Source organism: Melitaea cinxia, chromosome Z (genome assembly GCF_905220565.1).
Source record: "Melitaea cinxia chromosome Z, ilMelCinx1.1, whole genome shotgun sequence".
Lineage (NCBI taxonomy): Eukaryota > Metazoa > Arthropoda > Insecta > Lepidoptera > Nymphalidae > Melitaea > Melitaea cinxia.
In genome coordinates, this window is record NC_059424.1 from 4322611 (window position 1) to 4343403 (window position 20793).

At 31.7% G+C, this 20793-nt stretch overlaps 1 protein-coding gene across 1 annotated transcript in view; it reads right to left on the reverse strand.

The window, feature by feature from the left end:
- Positions 1-20793, reverse strand: part of LOC123668508 (calcium/calmodulin-dependent 3',5'-cyclic nucleotide phosphodiesterase 1C-like) — a 117653-nt gene that overhangs the window by 60551 nt on the left and 36309 nt on the right. Inside the window, exons 5-6 of the mRNA XM_045602242.1 lie at positions 16087-16218; positions 5936-6103 (exon numbers count right to left, since the gene is read on the reverse strand). Coding sequence (XP_045458198.1) covers positions 5936-6103; positions 16087-16218 — 300 coding nt within the window. The remainder of the gene's footprint in view (positions 1-5935; positions 6104-16086; positions 16219-20793) is intronic.

Sequence of the window (20793 nt, forward strand, 5' to 3'; positions counted from 1 at the left end):
AAATATAAGCTCGAGACAGGGTAGGTGGTGTAGTTATATGATAAACTTACACGCTAATATATACATACTAATACTTATACAGATTATATGAGATATGAGATACGAGATATGATATATATATTGTATTGAGATATATATATTGTATGAGATTTTTATAGAAAATTTTAGCCATATCTTTGCCGTATAAGTAGTAGTATCTGGGTGACCGACCGAGCTTAGCTCGGTATTTTTTAGTAAATCGTGTTTTTGGAAATCATATTTAAATACGAATTACATATTTATAAAATATGAATAATTTTTTTCCGACAATTATGAAAAATATAAAAAAATAAAAAAATCATTAAAAAATAAAAAAATAAAAATACTTAAAATACATTTTCCTAAGCCATAAATATTTTATTTTAAGCTAAGGGTTAATAGGAGTGTTTATTTAAATAAATATATTTAATATAAGTCTCATTGTGATTTTAATTTAAAATATTAAAATATAGGCATGATATATATATATATATATATATATAGTGAGTAACGATGGCTATCAGGCATTTATGATAACAACCGAGACCGAAGGCTTAACGTGCTCGCCGAGGCACGCCGAGGAGACTCAATAGGTCAAGCATCCAAACCGGTAAGAAATATTAGTACACTTACAAAATATCCATCCCGAGTAGGAACCGAACCCGTAAACCGTCGGTATTTAGGCGACTACTCACACAACTACACCAAAGCAGTTGTTAACTTTGATTTACCCATCTTTGTAATTAAAAATAATTGTAAAATTATAATAACATCAGGTTAGAGTTAGTGCAGATGACATTAAGTATATATTTTTTATATAGGTACTAGCTGACTCGGCAAACGTTGTCTTGCCGCTAAACGTTATTTAAAAATAGGGGTTGGTGGAGAATGGTGAAAATTTAGGGTTGTATGTATTTTTAACGCCAAATCATAATAAAATAAAGAAGAAATAAATTATCCAAAATTTAAAAAAAAAATTAGGGGTGGATGTAACCCTTAACATTCAGGGGGATGAAAAATAGATGTTGTTCGATTCTCAGACCTACCCAATATGCACACAAAATTTCATGAATCAGTCAAGCCGTTTCGGAGGAGTTTAACTACAAACACCGCGACACGAGAATTTTATATATTAGATTACACAAAATATGATTATGAAAGGCATATCACAAAGTGAAACGTTAAGTTATGCCCTGGAAAGATGTAAATTAGTGACATAAGAAATCCCATATTAAGAGATGAAAAAAAAAAAAATCAGTCTGAATTGGAATAAAGTGACCAACTTTCAAACCACTATTTTCTGTTTATGTAAAAAGATTCAAAATAATGTTATATAAATCAGAAATTTTCCACCCGCGTGCATTATACGATTTCTGTTCTACTTTCAGTTCGTCAGTTAAAATACATATATGCTGTCACTCAGTGATAACGTATCATTTGTGAAAGAATTATTAAAATCGGTCTAGTTCTTTTTGAATTTATACGAGATCGCCTATTATAAAGTAAAATTACTGCGTTTGATAACATGTGTCATGCAACTGGCACAGAAATAGGTGACGGATGATCGTTTTGCATTACCTATATTTCTTACGCAACAAGACAAAGAGTTTATGTACTTACGAGTTATGTAAGGACATTTTTACATGCTTGAGCCGGTTTTTCGCATTGACAGAAAATTTTTAACGTTCCATTGCAGATTTCATTATTTAATTTCATAGAATGATCGATTTATTCGACTGCTCGAGTTGGTATTTCGTGGCAGTATGTTTTTGTTGACTGTATCGATATTAAACGGAATGAATTACGCGCATAAACTAGTAATCTACGAGGCAAGTTGGGTGTAGATTTAAGGTAATTAAATCAATATCTTGATAAAAAATACCACTGCATTTAGTCCTATTTTGTCAGTGGCAATTATAAGTGCTATTATACCAATGACACAAATATAATCTCATACCAGAGAAATTAGTCTATTTTGATCCTGCAGATGTGTTTTTACGAATCTGTTTTCTAGAAGTTGTTACTTTTTAGGTAAGGATGAACCGCCATAAGATCAGTTGCTTAGGCTTTAAATTGATTTAAGCTGCATGATTACACTTGCTGTATGGTTTTGGAGTACGAGTTAGCGCATTGGTCACTGCGGATTGTTGTAATTTGTTGTTGTGTCTGTACAGGTCAAATGGATTACTTCGTATTATTTATAGTAAATTTCATGCTATTTAAAGTCTGTAAGCTATGCGTCTGTATTTTATAATCGTATCAAAAATATAAGTAAGATTGTAAAATAAAAACAATACACACAATAGATTCTCTTTAAAATATAAAAGTTATTTCGTTTAAATTCAATTTTCCGTTTGACGTGCACTATTGTCCCGGATGGATCTATTGTTTGGAATTTAAGTCGTTTCCTGCACTTTTAGAATACGCCGGCGTATGATAGTTTTAATCCGATTTACATTTTATTGTTAAATATTTTTTCCCCTATTGTTCTGATTCTATACAGCTCAGCTTAACTTTCGATATTTAACAAAAATATTGTATTGTTTTACACAAAATATTTAATATTTATTTATTGTTCAGCTTTTGTGTTACCAATATCAAGTATCAAGGGACACGTTTATCTAAAGGCTGAGCGATGTAATGTTAGGAACTTTGCTTAATGTGACACTTCTAGACACGTTGGTTTAGGTTATCTGTCATTGTCAGAGGATTAGATTTGTTCTTTGAAACTGAAAGTATGTTTATTTGAACGTATTTAATCGAACAAGTACAATATGAGAAGGCGGAATAGGTAGGTAGGCCATAAATCATGATTATTATTGCATATCTACCAATTTAATAGATTGGTATCAAAGTTTAACGTGTAATAAAATAAATTAATTTTTATTCTTTAATAATAGAAGTTTCTTTAAATTAAAGGATAAGTTTTTATTCTACCTTCAAAATAGAATAGCCCGTATCGAAAGGTGAAAATCTTGACGCAAGTCACAAACAAGAACAATATATTACAGAACGGAATGTTAATTTAGTTTTTGATTACATTACAGTCTAACCGTATCCCAGCTGTTAACGAAATGTTTAATTACTATAAGCACTGTAGGTGAATAAGGTTCTACCTGAAAATTGTTGACAGAATACTATAGTGATGTTTTTAAAACGTTTTTCGGATTAAATTTCTAATAAAATTATACGTGAGAATAATTCGAGGAATCCATTGGAAGAAACATTCTTATCCGCGGTTAGACTAGATCTTTGTCTGAACATTAATTTAAATTTGGGCTTTGGCTTTAAAAAATTGACTTCAATTTTTATACGAACTTTTTTAGTCGCGTATCACACATAGGATGGCACAAAAATAAAAATGACTTATTATGAACAATTTAAGGGTGAAATTTCTTTTATAATATTTTTGGTAAATTACTAGTCTGAAAAATTACACATTAAATAGTCACTATATACTAAAAATAAATAGTACACTAAACAACAATAGTTTTAAATCTCTTTTTATTTAATTTATTTATTTAATCGGTACACATAAATCAGTTTCTAGTTGTTACACTTGCACGACAAATGTTTGTGTAATTCATACAAATTTTTGTTTAGTCACAATATATATGTATATTATGTAAGTGAGGTGAGAGTCAAAGGTAATTTTTAGGTATCACATTATTACATGCCGGGTTTAATAACTTTTTTTTTTGTAATTTAACAATAACCGCTCGGGTGTAGTGGTACGTGGGCCATGTACGCGCACTTAATAACAACATATATATTTTTTTCAGGTTCGGATGTGTGACCGTCCCTCACAAGAGCACACCGAGTAGTTCCGGTTGTTATCATATCGTTACTATTATTATTATTATTATTATTATATTAGTATGGTTTATTATGCTCCGATCCTACATGGAGAAAAAGTTGGGTACAGGGGTACCCAACATTGGGATGGTACAGACTGAATCATAATCGCCGAGGTAATTGTAGTATAATAACTGTGTTTGGTCGCAAACAAAAAAAAGCCGACTAATTTACATCAACGAGTAGGTAACTAATACGACAAGTTATCATGTCATACATATACGCGTATTTACCGTATACGTGTTGTTGGCGATAACTGGATCAAATTTAAATAAGTCCACATGACAAGCGTGGCGCTTTTTTTGATAAAACATAGAATCTTTAAAATCGGTACATACAGAAAAAAAATTTGGTAAACAAGCATAAAAAATACAATCAAATTGAGAAGTTGGTTAAAAAGTAAAACACACACGATGTTATAGACCCTGAAAACTAAGAACTTTGTATTGCTTTAAGCCTTGAAAAAAAAAAATAAGTTTGTTATAAATCGAAAGAACATTTCAACAAGTTTCATGAGTAAACTCGATCCTCGACTTTGTTTAGGAACTGAAAGAATTTCTATATCATCTAAAAATTACTTTGTTACTTAGCTTTATACGTTTCTAAGCTTTAAATTAAGTACAAAAAAAGATCCAACGTCGGCGCGTAGCACAGAAATAATTCGTCTGTAATATATTTCCGTAATCTGAGAGACACGTGTAAATTTATTTATAGCAAAATAAATAAGGTACGGATTAAATTCATAAATGTCTTGCGCGTGCATGTACTGTTGCGATATAATATATAAGCGAGCTAAAGCGCTACATTCAAAAGATGTTGAAAATTGTAACGTTGAACATTGTTGTCTTCCTGTATGACAAAATAAAATAAAAATAAAAGATTTTAATAAAAAGTTTTAGTGTTCTGTTTATTCGATACATTATTTTGCTGTAATTAATTTTAACATAACGATGCGATTTATAGTTCACTAGCTGTGGTTCGCGGTTTGACCTGCGTTAATTTGAGGAAGAACGTACTGAAAGTTATATAGCACTTCCTCGGTAAATGAACAATTCAACCGAAGAAGAAGTTTCGAGCGCATTCAAACAAACAAACTCTTTACACAAGTCTATAATGTTAGTATTAATAACGCAAAAATATAGCACGGTATGTATTGTAGACTTATTATTAGAAGCCGTAATTCCCTACTGTCTGTAGGGAAGGAATTGTCTGTATTTTTTTTGAGATAGAGGATATACGAGAGAGAGTGATTTTTTTGAACAGCGTGTAGCTAATATAAGTAAAAAATTGTCGAAAAATTGATTTTATGCAAATATGTTTCACAAATAATTGTGTTTGCTCGCAAACGAAAAACAAGCTGACTTCAATTACATCGACGAGTAATACAAGGTGGGGACACGAAAAAATAGTTAAATAAACACGTGTTATTAAAGATTGCTCAAAAAGGAGTCATCAAACCTCGATCAAATAATAGGACTACAAGACAAGTATCAGTTTTCGAATAAAACAAGATCTATCGACCATCAAAATCGGTATATCCCGTGAAAAGTTATTTATTTATTTATTTATTTATTATTATTAAGGTTTGCGAGAGGTCGTTGTATTTTATGATACATTACAATTTAATTTTATTTTTGGTTTGTTCGCGGTATAATACAACGTTCAATACGATTTACAGAACTGAAAAAATAGTCATGTATATTCCCATTATTAGATTTAAGTTAAAAAGTAACTGTTAGATCTCAATTAAATTGAAATGGAGCCACATGACACGAACCACCTTTCAATTAAAATATATGTATAAAAATCGGTCCACAGTCAAAAGTTTTGAGGTAACATGAATTAAAAAAAAAATACAATCGAATTGAGAACTTCCTACATTTTTGGAAGTCGGTTAAAATAAAAACTGATGTTTTTAAAAATATATAAAAAATATATAAGGACTAACGAATTTTGCTAAATAGAAGTAAATAAATAAATTTGATATATGGCAGATATCAAAAAAGATTTCTCTGAATTTCATCACATCGCACGGTATGTTTTAACAATCACTAGGACTTACCTTGAACTGATTCAGGAACTCCTGCTGCCTAGTGATGTCGGTGGCCAGGATGAGCGAGCTGATCTGGCGTTCCACTTTAACCCGGATATCGTCAGCTTCGATCAAGCCACTCTCTATGATGCAGCTGATGGCGACACGCCAGTGATGGTTCTCCAGTACCGATGTATTCTACGAAAATTATTAAAAAAAGTTGTACATAACAAATCATGAAGATCTCACTTACCTAACCTAACATTGATGACAAGAGGATTATTTAAGTTTTTCGTATAGAATATTTATTACTCAGTAAAATATACAGTCAATTGTATGAGAAATTAGTAATAATAATGTGAATAGGATAACACAAGTGGTAATTTAAAACCTAATGTTAAAATTTTAGTTAAATACAAATTGTATTCATGTTTAAGCTGTGAAAATGACTTAGCAACGTTCGACAATTTGGCCTTTAACTATTTTATGAGTCATTCAAATAGTTTTGATGTGAGACGCTGTGCACTTGTCTTCATACACATTCAAGTGTGTAATTTTGATTTGTGTCACAATGTATGTGACAGTTGTCCGAATATCAAGAGCTGTGGTTTAAGTACGTTCAAGAAAATATAAAACTTAACTACGATATGACGGATTTTGATTTGAATAAGACAATTAGTAATACATTATTTACTGATTAAAAAAAATGTATTTTCGGTTGCGGAGTTAGAGGTTTATGACATTGATTAGTCCTGGCGGTTCGCTCTCGGTTGCGAAGTTAGAGGTTTATGACATTGATTAGTCCTGACGGTTCGCTCTCGGTTGCGAAGTTAGAGGTTTATGACATTGATTAGTCCTGACGGTTCACTCTCGGTTGCGAAGTTAGAGGTTTATGAAATTGTCAAAGTGGGCGAAGGAAACAATAATCAATACTCTCAAAATTAGTAACAAGAAACATGGAAAATATACCGTTTTACATATAAATTATAGTGTCTGTGACCATGAAAGTATAAAAATTTATATCGCTAGTTTCAATTAGTTTAAACATAAAATGACATACCTAACTTGTGTTTTATGGACTTATTCACTACTAGCAACCCGCCCCGGATTTGCACGGATACAATGCTACGGATGAATATAATATATATGCGCAAAAAAAATATTTACGACATCACATTAGACACCTCTAAAACTATCAGTGTTCCTCTACTATATTATACATAATAAACCTTCCTCTGGAATCACTCTATTTATTAAAGAAAACCGTATCAAAATCTGTCGTGTAGTTTTAAAGATCTTAGCATACAGACAGCGAGAAGCGACTTTGTTTTATACTATGTAGTGAATTACATAACTGCACTTGACCTGTTGACGTGTACACGCGCCATTTAGTAGGTAATACATACACTTTAGGGCCTGTCCCACCGGTTGTCATTAACACTATTTAATAAATGACGGTATCAAAGAACAAAGGTTTATGATATATTATTCTTTTTACCATCGAATTCCACAATATTTGTAGTTTCTTATTTGAGGTGTAACACATCCCAATGACCTGTTTTACCTCCCGCTGTTTAAGCTGAAATCTTGGGGAGGCCTATGTCCAGCTGGACTGCGATAGGTTGAAATAAACTTTGTCCACAAACGATGAAATACTAATAAATAATTTCATGTAATACGCTATACGGCCTTAAAGCAAACATGCATACGTGACAAGATTACTTAAAACTTATACTTCAGATAATATAAAATACTCATAAATCCTAAAGAACAAGAAATACGAGATATTTATTTAGGGAGATTTTCTGTCTTATCTTTGAGGTAAAAAGATAGAGTATTAGTAACAAAACTTAGTAAAATACTTCATATTTTTTTAAATTTTATTTATTTTTATTTCACAAAATAAGTATAAAATAAAACATGCGCTAAAAAATGTACATTTCCAGTGTACAGATGTTATTTAAATTCTAAAATAAAGTTTTAAGCGAACACTGATTTCGATCAAAACAAGCGTTTATTATAAAAAAGTTTTACGTCGGCACAATTTTAAAAAGAGAGTTTAACTTCATATTTCCATGAGGAACTTATCTACTTATATTAAGTCGGATACTTTAAAAATAATTGGATTCATTCGAACGTTATCAAGAAACGTAGATATAACGGGAAAACGTATTCTAGGATGCGCTTGTGCATTGGGCTTATAAATATATCTGCGCCTTGTTAAATTTTTAACGAGGTGCGTGAATGCGTATTACAATCATGTATTATTTAGAGTATTTTATTTTGCAGCTGTCTGTATTTATTTTCTCTATTTTTAAATATTGTGAAACAAACAACATTAAATAATACTTGTTTATACTCCAAAATAGTAAGATTTATATAAGCCAACTTTATTTTGTAATTTTCCGAGTGAAAACCTTCACAAGTTCCACACAAAGTTTATTTATTCAAAGCTTACTTAACTTAACACCCTGGTCGAAGTTAAGTAGTTCGTATGTCCGACGCAACTGTATTGAGTATCTGCTGACCATATTTTACAAAACTAATTACTAGTCTTTTAATATATAGTAAAATTAGAACATTCAAATAAGTATTAAGAAGTATCTTTATTGTTCTGAAAATGAATTAATTCGTAGATACGCGATGAAAAAATTACGGGTTCAATATTGATCGATCCTTAAACAGTTTGACGGGACACTCAGTTATCAGCGTGCCGCCTTTAATTTCCGTCTCAATAAGTTACCTCAAGGAGTGCTCAATATCTCAATAACTTGAAATACCGAACTGTAGGCATGAAATTCAACCCGTATTTATCATGCAAAATCTTTTTGACAGACTAGTATTGTGATTACCACTTCGCGTTGTGGAAAGTTGACGTTTTCAGCCGTATCAATAAAATTAAATTTTTGGTTAAGACATCTATGATATGGTATGGTTTCCGCAACTCGACGAATTTGCGCCTATTTTGCGTGTGAAGACATCTATATATATTAATTATGTGAAGCAATAACTTTACGTCACGAAAACACTACCCCATTTCACGAAAATTACGCGAACGGAGAAGTATGAAATTTTCGAGCTCTAAGCGACAACTATGTAGTTTTAATAATTGTAGCAAGCACAGTATAAATCGATGCTACGTATTTTAATCTCCCGTTCGTTCGCAATGTGTATGCAGTTATTGAATCGATCGAATACCTTCCCAAGATTCTTGGACGCAATCCATGGAAAAGTATAATAATATGGATTCACTCTTTATTCGCTATAAACATATACCATTATGTACATACACTCACATAAAGACAAATAGATTGATTACTAAGAAAGGCTGTAAAACCACTTTTTTATATCTAAAAAGACAAATATAAAACAAATATTTACTGATTTAAAAACGTATCAAATAAAAGTACACACAATTCTTGTAACTTGTAAACAGCGAGAGTATTATTAGGTTTCAATTTTGAAGTTTTTCAAAAGTATTCTTCTTGGGTTCATTCTTTGTTACAACATATGTCAATTTCATGATCCGAATATGACGAGTTGTGTTCGAGTCTGCGGTAGCGTGCGCGAGCTTTCAAAGAACGCTTTCTAGGTTTTCTTCTTAGATAAGCCCTCCAATTATTGATAGTAGCTGATACCTTCTAGGTCAATGTTAAACAAATACGCTAATTCAACCTGCGTGCACTAAGCATGTAAATACATGCATTAAATATAATAATACAAATGATTAATAAATATAAACACTACTAAGCTCGAAGAGCTAAAGCGCAGTCGAACGTAAGCGCAATTAAGCTTTGCATTTATTAGCTAAGCCGTATACATTAAATGCAGGAATAGCACTGAGATCCCTGTTATATTTTCTCTACTACTTATTCAACAAGCTATTTATAAAAATACTGAAGAATAGATAATACTAAGACGACGATAAGCGTACGACGTTAACGATTTTCTAATAAAATTAAATCTACTACTTACAGAGTCGATTATAGGAAATATTCCGCTGTCACGCGTCGGGTGTAAAATTTCATTATTAATATCGTTAAGGTGCTAATTTTTTAAAGCCACATACTTCACACGATCGCGTTCGATTAAATAAAAATTGTATTTTAACAAAGCTGTTACAGGTATCGTTTGTGTTAAAATATTCACAACTTAATTAAAAAAGGCATCTTCGCAACCGAACGATATTTGTTTATTTAATATAAGCGCGTGAAATTCACTTTTGTTATTAATCTTTATCTTATATTAATATACAATATTAGAGTGTTAATTTCCTATTCGTACAGAAAAAAATAGAAAGTATGTAGATGAATTATAAGGCAGGCAGTTGGAATACATTATTTTAACTATGTACCATTTTAAAATATCGATTGCCTTTTTGCTAAGTTAAGAAGCAACAATCTTTATTCTTCTTGCGACTTTGTCCGCGTGGAATTAAAAAAAAAAACTATTGTTCAGTTTGCAGAATTACAAAATAAATAATAAGTTCCTCCTTATTACACCAGCTATTTGTTAGTCCCGTCAAAATCAGTACAGCCGTTTCAGAGTTCAACTCATTAAGTGCTAGTACATAATGTCGTCAAGATAATTAATTAATTCATACACTATATTTTAATTTTTTTTTTGTAATAATACTTCAATAATAATAAACACTTTATTCCCTAAATATTGTTCGAAACATTTATAGCTTGATGATACGAAACAATAACTTCATGTTACGATAAGTACAGTTTGTAGTCGTTTAAAAATCAATTATATTTAGGCTTTTCAGGAACTTAAAAAACTTGAACGATGTTAGTTGCTAGTTAGTCGCTTAGTTCGTGCTATGCAGTAGCAGTAGAAATATGTTTGACGATATTTATTTACGATTTTTGCTATCACGAAGTACTTACTAATAATATCGTATAAAACAGTTTTTGAATAAATTAAGTAGAGATCATTAAATTTATGAGATTGATATTAATTATAAAACACACGAAGTACATTATTTGTTGGCCCAAAGAACTGGTAATAATGTTTAAAAAGGACCTGAAACTCACCATTGGTAGCGCAGCAACGACGAAACTACGGAGCCAAATAACAGAAAACTACACATCGCTAAAAAAAGCGTTAATTTGAGGACAAAACGTACCAAAATATTATATAATCTGTAACCTTCCTCGGCAAATGGACTATCTAACAAAAAATAATTAAATAGTTTTTAAGTTCGACTCAATAGATTCTAAAATTAGCACGTTCAAACAAACCAACTCTTCAGCTATTTACGAGTAATATATACTAGCTGTACCCGCGGCTTCGTCCGCGTTGAAATCAGTGTGACACAAAGTTTTCCCGGCAAATTTCCAGTGAAACTCTCACAAAAATCGACTTAGCCTTTCCGTAAACCTTCCTCTTGAAGCCCTCTCTCCTTTGGTGATGTGGTGTCCGCATGAAAATCCGTTCTGTAGATTTTGAGGGAATCGATCACATACACTTTTGGGGTCTTTGTTTTATAATACACTAACTGTTGCTCGCGACTACGTCCGCTTGACGCGCGTGTCGTGTCGAACAAAATGGTTCGTTGAGTGCGTCAGAATTGTGGTATGAAGTAATGTAGTAATAATATAGTATTGTAGTACACTACAAGTAATATGTTTAAAATATACTGCATGCAAATTAGTTTTTAATGTGGTTCTACGTAAATATATGCCACGGAATAGCGTAACGCACGCTCCTCCGTGACTCCGTGACGACAGGGGTAAATAAAAAGTATTCTAGTAACGTAAAGGTTAGATTTTTCTTTTATATATATAGATTACGATGCATTATTTGGACACCTCCTCACCATACATTTTAAATTTCAAGTCTCTTACTTTAAAAACATAGGACTTTCATACAAACTTCCAACCCCCGTTTTATTCCCTTAGGGGTCGAGTTTCGTAAAATCCGATTCTTAACGGATGTCTACGCACTATAAGGAATCTATATGCCAAATTTCAAGTTTGTAGCTGTTATAGTTTCGGAAATTTCGTGATGAATGACCTTTCGCTTTTATATATATTATAGATATAGATATATATATTTATTAACTATATATATATATATATTTTGATTAAATATAAATAGATAAAGAACTAAATCCCATTCCTAACGAGGAGGTCAGGTACTCAATAAAATGACTCTGGCGTCAATGTGATCAGTTGGGTGATATGTCGGTACTGCACGATTCTTCGTCCTTGCTGCTATCAATTATCGCTGACCAGACAGGACGCGCTCGCGCTCGACCCGCTACAATAACAGGAAATTTGGGTTACACCTGATTTATTGACGGCTATTTTTACCTTATATATGAACGTTAAATAATAATAATAATATTTATTTTCGTATTAACGTGCAGTATCAGACTATCACTGATATCATGACCACTGCTCAGTACGTATTAGAATCATATGAAACATTTATTTATTTAATGGTCAATCTATATCTATATATAAAATCGTAAGATCATTCACTCATCACGAAATTTCGAAAACCGCTGAACGTGTAAATATAAAATTTGGCAAGGAAGTAGTTTATAGTCAGCAGAAGTCCGTTAAGAATGGATTTTAGCGACCGCATTAAGGTGGTCTCAGCACTTTCGAAAGACTTTATAAAAGTCCTTAATTTTCTTGTGCTACTAACTTGAAATTTGGCAGGAAGGTAGTTAACATCTAATGTTTTTGTCCATGAATATTGCGAAAGAGCTGCATAAAATAGTCTGAGCTTTGGCAAGTTTTCACGAAAGTCTTTTAGTAGTTTTATGAAGCGAAATGGGGGTTGACAGTTTGTACAGAGAGTCCGTCGTTTCCGAAGTAAGAAATATTAAAATATATTTTTAACCGACTTCAAAAAAAGGAAGAGGTTACTCATATATATATATCTTCAGCCTGTAATATCTCACTACTGGGCATAGGCCTCTTTCCCCATGTAGGAGAAGGATCAGAGCTTAATCCACCACGCTGCTCCAATGCGGGTTGGCGGATATATATATATAGTAATATTTTGATAATTCTTTTTTGTTGGAAAGGAGATATCCCTAGTTTGGTACCATGATAAGGTAACCAGGATCTGATGATGGGATCCCAGAAAATCCGCATATTTTTTTACTGGGTGTACCAATTTTGATGATTTTTAATTAAATCGAAAGCCGATGTTTATCGTGTGGTCACATTTAAATTTTATCAAGGTCTGGTTACAACTTTTGGAGTAATCTTTATAATGCGTATTTACTTGACTTTTTTTTCGTCTACCTACGTTGTATTACTTGTCGATATAATTGAAGTCGGTTTTTCTTCGTTTGCATGCAAATACAATTATTAGTCTACTGATTAAAAATGAGTGAAAACCGATTTCAGCGTTTGTAGAAATTCTACCCTTAGAGTGATAAAACAGGGTTTTGTATGTTCTTCCGTTTGTATGTCAAGGGGACGAAATTTTGTTTAAAGGCTATTAACTAAAAATGAGTAAAAACATATTTCATCGTTTGCGAGAATTCTGGATGGTGAAATAGGATATTAGTTCGTTTTACTGAAATTAACTAGAAGACCTAACGAGATACTGTATTTTACACAACTGTTAATCTGTGTTGTTCGCGCGATAGCTCTGCGCTGTGAACAGTTTGGTAGTTCTAGCGCACAAAAGTAATATAAATGTGTTATACAAAAAGGTGTTAAATTATTGTTATTATAAGAATTCAGTACTACTTTAGTACATCTTTGGAAATAAAATGCATTTTTACGCGAGTAAAGCTGCGGCCAGCAGCTAGTCACTTATAAAATCATTAATATTATGAAAGTCAACCATTTACTAAAATAAACAAATTTTTATTAGTGACACAAGGAAAAGTTTGGCAATAGAACACCATTTATATCAACAGGATAAAGTGTAAGCGTAATAAAAATCTCTGTAATCCAGTGTGTAAATAAAAGTATCTACACAGACTACTGATGTGTACCTAAGTAATCCTAATTTCAAAACTGAGGTAATATTTATATAATTTATTGAAGCTACATGAATCCATTTTTTTTAAAATTTCCCTTTGAAGTTTCTACATAGGCAAACATTTAATACGCATTATTTATTGATGGTTAGCTAATGTAAGTTATATAATTTTAGACACGTCTTCAAATTTCAAAACAAATGATCGTTTTATTTTAAGAAGTTCTATTATATATTTCAGGTCTCACCATCAAGTCCGAAGTTGAAATGCTTAAACCGCTTGTTATCGTGTCGCTGGCGTGGCTTGTGGTGAGCGGCGAAAATTTCTGTATTATATCATCGCGAACGCTACGACTGTGTTAAAAGACGGAACATGTACATTGGAAGAACTAATATATGTAATTCTTTTATACGCGTTTTCATTTGGCGTTTGGATTTGGTTCAAATTTTGTAGCTGTTATGCCGGGAACGACAACGTGTGCTGTTTGAAGGTCCGCTAGTTAATCTATTTAAATAAAAATAATTCGCCAAAATGTGTGTACGCGCACGGCTTTCGAATGACTGTACTAAGCTGGACCATTTTTTAAATATTTGTTAATGTCAAGACAAGGTTTGTAAAAAAGAAAATTTAAAAACAATCGAATATGAGTAAAAACAACACACTCCTCTATTCCGTAACATACAGGGACTATTATTATTATTATTATTATATTTATTGTAACTTTCTTGACCCTAAGCTCCAACCCTTCACCTTGTGGAGAAAGAGCTACCAACAGCGGAAGGTTACATACTAAATTAATCAATCAGAACCTATGTATGAGTAACAGATTAAAGCCTGTACACAACAACGACGAGATCGACGAAAAGGAATATGGGGTTCGAGTTAAGGAAGTCCGTAGGTATAGTATTTTGTAGAATCTAAATCTTAAAGTCTCCCGATCCCTTTCCAAGTCCTTCTTATCTCGCTACTTCGTATCGGGAATGCATTTTTGACAGTAAACCACTCGTTTCTTTAAGATTATGTCAGATATTTACACACCTGGTTTCAGTACTGTAAGTAGCTTAGACTTTTTAGTATTCGCTCATTACTTCATTTTATACGCTTCTTAAGGAAATTTTACGTGACTAGGGTGGTAAACAAAGGTACGTCCCATCAAATCATGGCAAGCAATTCCCGTCGAAAATGGACGCCTGCAAAACCACGGAAAAATCTCAAGCGCTTCCCCGATCCTACCCTCGACACTCCACAGGAGCTTTACATTACCTTACTCACTACAAGAACACAACACTACGCGCAACTAACGCAACTATCGCGCTATATTAAATATGGTCATGTTATACATTAACTAGATTGGTCCACAATTCTCTTTAAACAAAAACCTCGAGGTTTGAGTAAAGTTGACGCTTTTTGTCAAAGCGCTCTCAGTTAGTTGCGTTCAAATTGTATATTACCTTCAAAGTTTTAAGCTGCATTAGTATTGGATAACAGATGTTGAAATGAACCTGACGTGCGGATTTAACTCGAGAATTTAATTAAAATATCTGTAAAATAATTTGCTATTTAATTCAGTATGGTAATTCGATATTAGCTTATATAATAGACGTTGTATTAGTTCAGTAAAGTGTTTTGATTGATTTCAGGAAACGAGACAGTCAAGCGTTTATTATAAATGTTATTGTGGATTTCAATGATAAACTGGCGTGTGCATGATTATGTTATGAAAGCGTCAAATTAATATTTATATAACGATTTATATGTATTTAATTATTACACAAAAAAATACAAAAAAAAACTGAAAATTCGAATATACGATAGTATTCCAAAAATGACTAGTGAATATTAAGATAATCAAAACATATATGTACGGAAGCGAGCGGCGAGAGTAACATCGCTAGTCTCATCTCTATCATATTAAGAAAATAGTAACTTATCACTGTCACTTAGCTTAACCATGCCCCTTGATCAATAGTTCTAATTTACTTTGTTGAAGCAAAGTAAATAAGAACGCCTGTCTGAATGGCTTACTTACGTTACGTGGTTAATTTAAACAGCTAAGGTAAGTGACAACACTGAGTAACTACTTTCTTGATGCAAAAAGAGTACGCATAGTCTGTCATCATTAACCATGAAACATCTAATGTAATAAAAATATAAAAATAAACTGTAACAAAGTAATTTGTGTAACAAATGATATTAAAATTAAAAAAGCCGATAGTATACTGACCTCGTAAAGAGCCGCGAGATGGTTGGAGGTCGCGATCAAGAAGGGCTGGTTCACCCCGGGATGGTCCATGTCGTGGGCGATGGCAGCCAGCAGCGAAGCCATGATTTCGATCGGTTCCAAGTGATCAAGAATCTGGAATGGATATTTACTATTGATATGGTATAAAGTATCTGAAACATTTATTTTATACGTATTTTATAGTAAATGTTCTGACGCGTGAACTTTGTACCTCCATATTTTATTGGTCAGTAATATTTTTTTTATTTAATACAAAACTATGTCCTTGCTATAACGAATAGAAAAGAAAAGAAACTATCTGATTTGATATATCGGATACCGTGTGGAAGTTATGCGCATACAATACGGAACCATTGAGAGAAAATAAAATAAGCCCTAATTTCGGATATCTTATATACATTTTTAATTCTAAGAAGTTATATTATTGTGTGAATGGTTTCCGTTTTCCCTTTTCTAACTTTTTACATTTCCAGCGATCATTTTTATAATATCGATACATTTTCTATTATTATGCATTTAAAATAATAATGTAACAATGTTCAAAAGGGTGATTGTTGAAAAGTTATATTTACGAGAAGTTTCAATAAATTTCAAAGGAACGAAGTAGTTCCTGGTATGTAATTTATGAACGTAGTAAAGGCGAGTCAATGTTTCGTCGCCGCGATGAGGTACGAGACACATGTAATAAATTTATCATGCAATGTGTTGTTAAAAATGGTAGAGTAAGAAGTGTATGATACAGAGCTTTTTGTCTGTAATTCCGTCTTTTAGGTCCATAGGCTGTTGCCCAGTTGTCGAAATTCGACCATAATGAATTTAAATTATCAGTTTGAATATTATTAAGGTTCTGTTGTCTAAGACTATACTTCTATAATAATAAACAAAAGAGGATATAATTATATGCAAATAATGATTTTTTCACTGATTTAATTTTTTTTTTTTTTTTTATGCATAATTTTCTATTCTTTTCTGCACTCCTTCTGCATATAAACCATAAGTGTGCGAAATTTCTGTCTCCTTTGTCCGCACAGTTTTCGTTAAAACTGGGGGTCAAAGTTTTCGTTTTACGTATTAATACATATATAACAGACAATGAAATAGAATTTATTTTTGAGTCATCTATTTTGCACTCAAATAATGACAAAATTAAAAGTTTCACTACAAATTTTTTACTGCGTAATTCAAAGTATCATACGTACTTCATTTTAATGAATTAGAAAAAAAAATCTTATCCACTTTGTACTTACAGCGGGCGTTAGAATAATTTTTAAGCGACAGATTAGACTTTAAACAAATCGTTTTTGTAAAGTAGGTTTCTTAAAAAAAAAAAAATATTTTCTATAAATAAAATAAAAACTTTTTTTATGATAACTTTTATTGTTACCTTCATTGTGGTATGTAGAAATACCTGTGTTACGCTTCAGCCTGTAATATCCCACTACTGGGCATAGGCTTCTTTCCCCATGTAGGAGAAGGATCAGAGCGTAATCAACCACGCTGCTCCAATGCGGGTTGGCGGATATATTCCCTACTACGAGTAACGATCGCTATCAGGTGTACATGATAACAACCAGTGTAGTGTTACATGACATTACATGACATGATACAGGTGTACAATAATTTCTACTAGGGGAAAGTATAGGTAAAAGATTCAGGTCTAATATATCACGACGATCCTACATGCCGGCTACGACACACGCCGGCAAATAAAATTCATCAGTTATATATCTACGAGTATATATATGATTCAGCCTTTCACATCCCACTGCTGGGTGTAGTCTATATCTCCATGTAGGAGAAATATTAAGCCCCGATCCTGCTCCTTCATAAATTATATGTTAGGTTTATTTAACATATAAGACAGAATAAATTTGAAATTTCTATTCAATCTACTAATAATATACTTGATAAATTGAAACAAAAACAATTCACAATATCGCTCATCAATGCAATCGATCAAGTTACAGGTAGTTTCCGGAACGTACCGTTTCAGCCCGAATGAAAGCCAGCGTTCTATTGCTCTGGCTCTTTTTACACATCATTCTATAAAACCATTATTCCTTTTAATATTTCTATTTCCTCGTAAAAACAAATGCGTTTGCTTAATTAAATCTTATCTAATATATAAAATTCTCGTGTCACAGTTTTCGTTGCCATACTCCTCCGAAACGGCTTGACCGATTTTGATGAAATTTTTTGTGCTTATCCGGTATCTATGAGAATCGGCCAACATCTATTTTTCATGTTAGGGGTAGTCCACCCCTAAATTTTTTTTTTTTTTTAGACAAAATTTTTAATTTCTATTTTTTTATGATACAACATTAAAAAATACATACAACCCTAAATTTTCAACCCTCTACCATCAACCCCTATTTTTAAATAGCGGCAAGACAACGTTTGCCGGGTCAGCTAGTTAATCTTTATAATATTTGAAATTTCATGAATTCGAGGAATAACAATTATCCCGTAACTGTAACATTTTGAATATATTAAATTGTGTGTTGTACAAAATATATTTCGTATTCACGTATACAGCCAGCGGGGTTGTTGTTACGTTGTCTTATATTAAGCCGCCACAATTACAATTTATTAAATGGAAATAGTTATAGTTGTAATATTTATTGAAATAACACTTTTTCGAAAATTCAATCAGATGATTAACTGAAATATTTTATTTTTGTAACATTAAGTGTGGCAAACAAGCGTATGATTATATGGTACCGCATTATGATAAGCCGTTATCATAGCCAATATATATCGTAACACCAAAGCATTGCATGCGCGTTGCCAACACTTTTCCTACTGTCAACATAGAGCATGCAACAAGTTGGAGCTGGACGATTTTCATCATTAAAAAACGTGGTTCATAATTGTAGAGATCAAAGTCTGGCTTATTTTTCAAATTAAAGATATAATTCTGTGATATTTATTTCGCAACAAAACCTTAACTGTTTCACCTCAGCGGGTTACGTTCAATAAATTAGGTGTATCGTGATACTTCTTTACAAAATGCACAAATGTTTTGCACACATCTGTACACACTGATTGATACAACAATTGACATTGTTATATCAATCAATGTAATTCTTACCAATTCTTAAAGATTGTCGAAAGATTTATGCCATTCGATATTAAATAGACATTTCATTATTAATAATACAGTTATCACAACATAAAAAACGTAAAAGTTATTCAATATAAGTATTATGAAAGGTTTTGTATAAAATAATTCTTTTTTTAACAAGTTCTATTAAAGTCAGTAACTTATTCGCTCTATTGAAAACTTCGAGTTACGAAACATTCAAAGAAATATGATCCCGAAGTCGGTTATTAAATAATATTATATTTATTTTTATAGTATTTTTAATTTTTATTTTTATATGTTATCGTTAACGGGATATACCTTTATTGTTTCTCCTTTCTTTAAGTTAATTATATATTCGTTACTATAATTAAATTTTTTATTATATGCAACGAAAAAACAAAGTTCTTTTATGTAAGTGCTTGTATTGCAATGTATCTTATAATTGGTGAATCAGTCATTGGAGTACATTAGTAAAATAAATAAATATTAAAGAACGGCTTAGTCAAAAGGTTTGAGTACAGCAAAAAGAAAGTTGAGTACAATAACAATTCGTAAAGTTTTGTACTAACTTTATTATTTTAGGTTCTCATTTCTCTTTCAAATATAAACTTTACGGAAAGTTAAACTTACTGAAAATTTATTACAAAATCACATTCATATTTCTAAAAAAACTTTTTAAAGCAAAATTTAATTTTATTTTATAATATCATTTTTTATATAAAATTATACGCCACATACACGTTATACGTTCCGGTCTACTTCGTCATTTTTATTTATTTATATAATTTGATAATATAAGATTTAATATAAATTTTAATACCCAAAATACCATATTTAAATGTTTAAAAATAAAGATTTTTCTTTCACTCATATCATCAACACTAAGCCGGGGTTAGGCGATAACAAGTCGTAGCGGGAAAAACACACTGGCCGGCTTGTCTTTAGAAATTAAATTTATGGACGTTATTATTATTCGCTTTTTTATTCAATAAGTTATTTACAGTTAAGATCCTCAAGCTCATCTCAAAGATTCTCTGTGACTTCTAAGCCGACTACAGTCCTTTATTTATTTATTTAGTAAGTACCACAAATAGAATTACATATATAAAAAAAAATTACAATCAGTTATATGCCAAGGTATTAAATATACACATAGAATTCCTCTTATAGGTAGTTACAGCATTTCTCTGCCTATTCAAAAGATGTTGAACATTCAGGATTTAAACAAAAAAATACATACAAAATAAAGAACTAAATAACTGTTACTATCATAAATTAATAGATATTAATATTAGTGCTACATAGCTTTTGAATTGAGGAATCAAATGACTTTAATAGTTTCTTCTTAAATATAGCTAGGTTATCTGCAAACATGTCTAATGACTCGTTTTTAACTGTAAATTCTCTGTAGAGTCAGTACTCAGTCTAGGGATGAGTGAATATTAACCGAGGTTTGTTCTTTGGGTTTTATAAGCAAATAGTGAAATCGGATATCGTGGTATACGAGAGGGAACGTTAATGAAATTTTGCTTAGGACTTCTGAACTATCCACAGTTCCATTCACTAGTTTGTGTAAGAAAACCATATCAAGTAGCTTGCGCCGG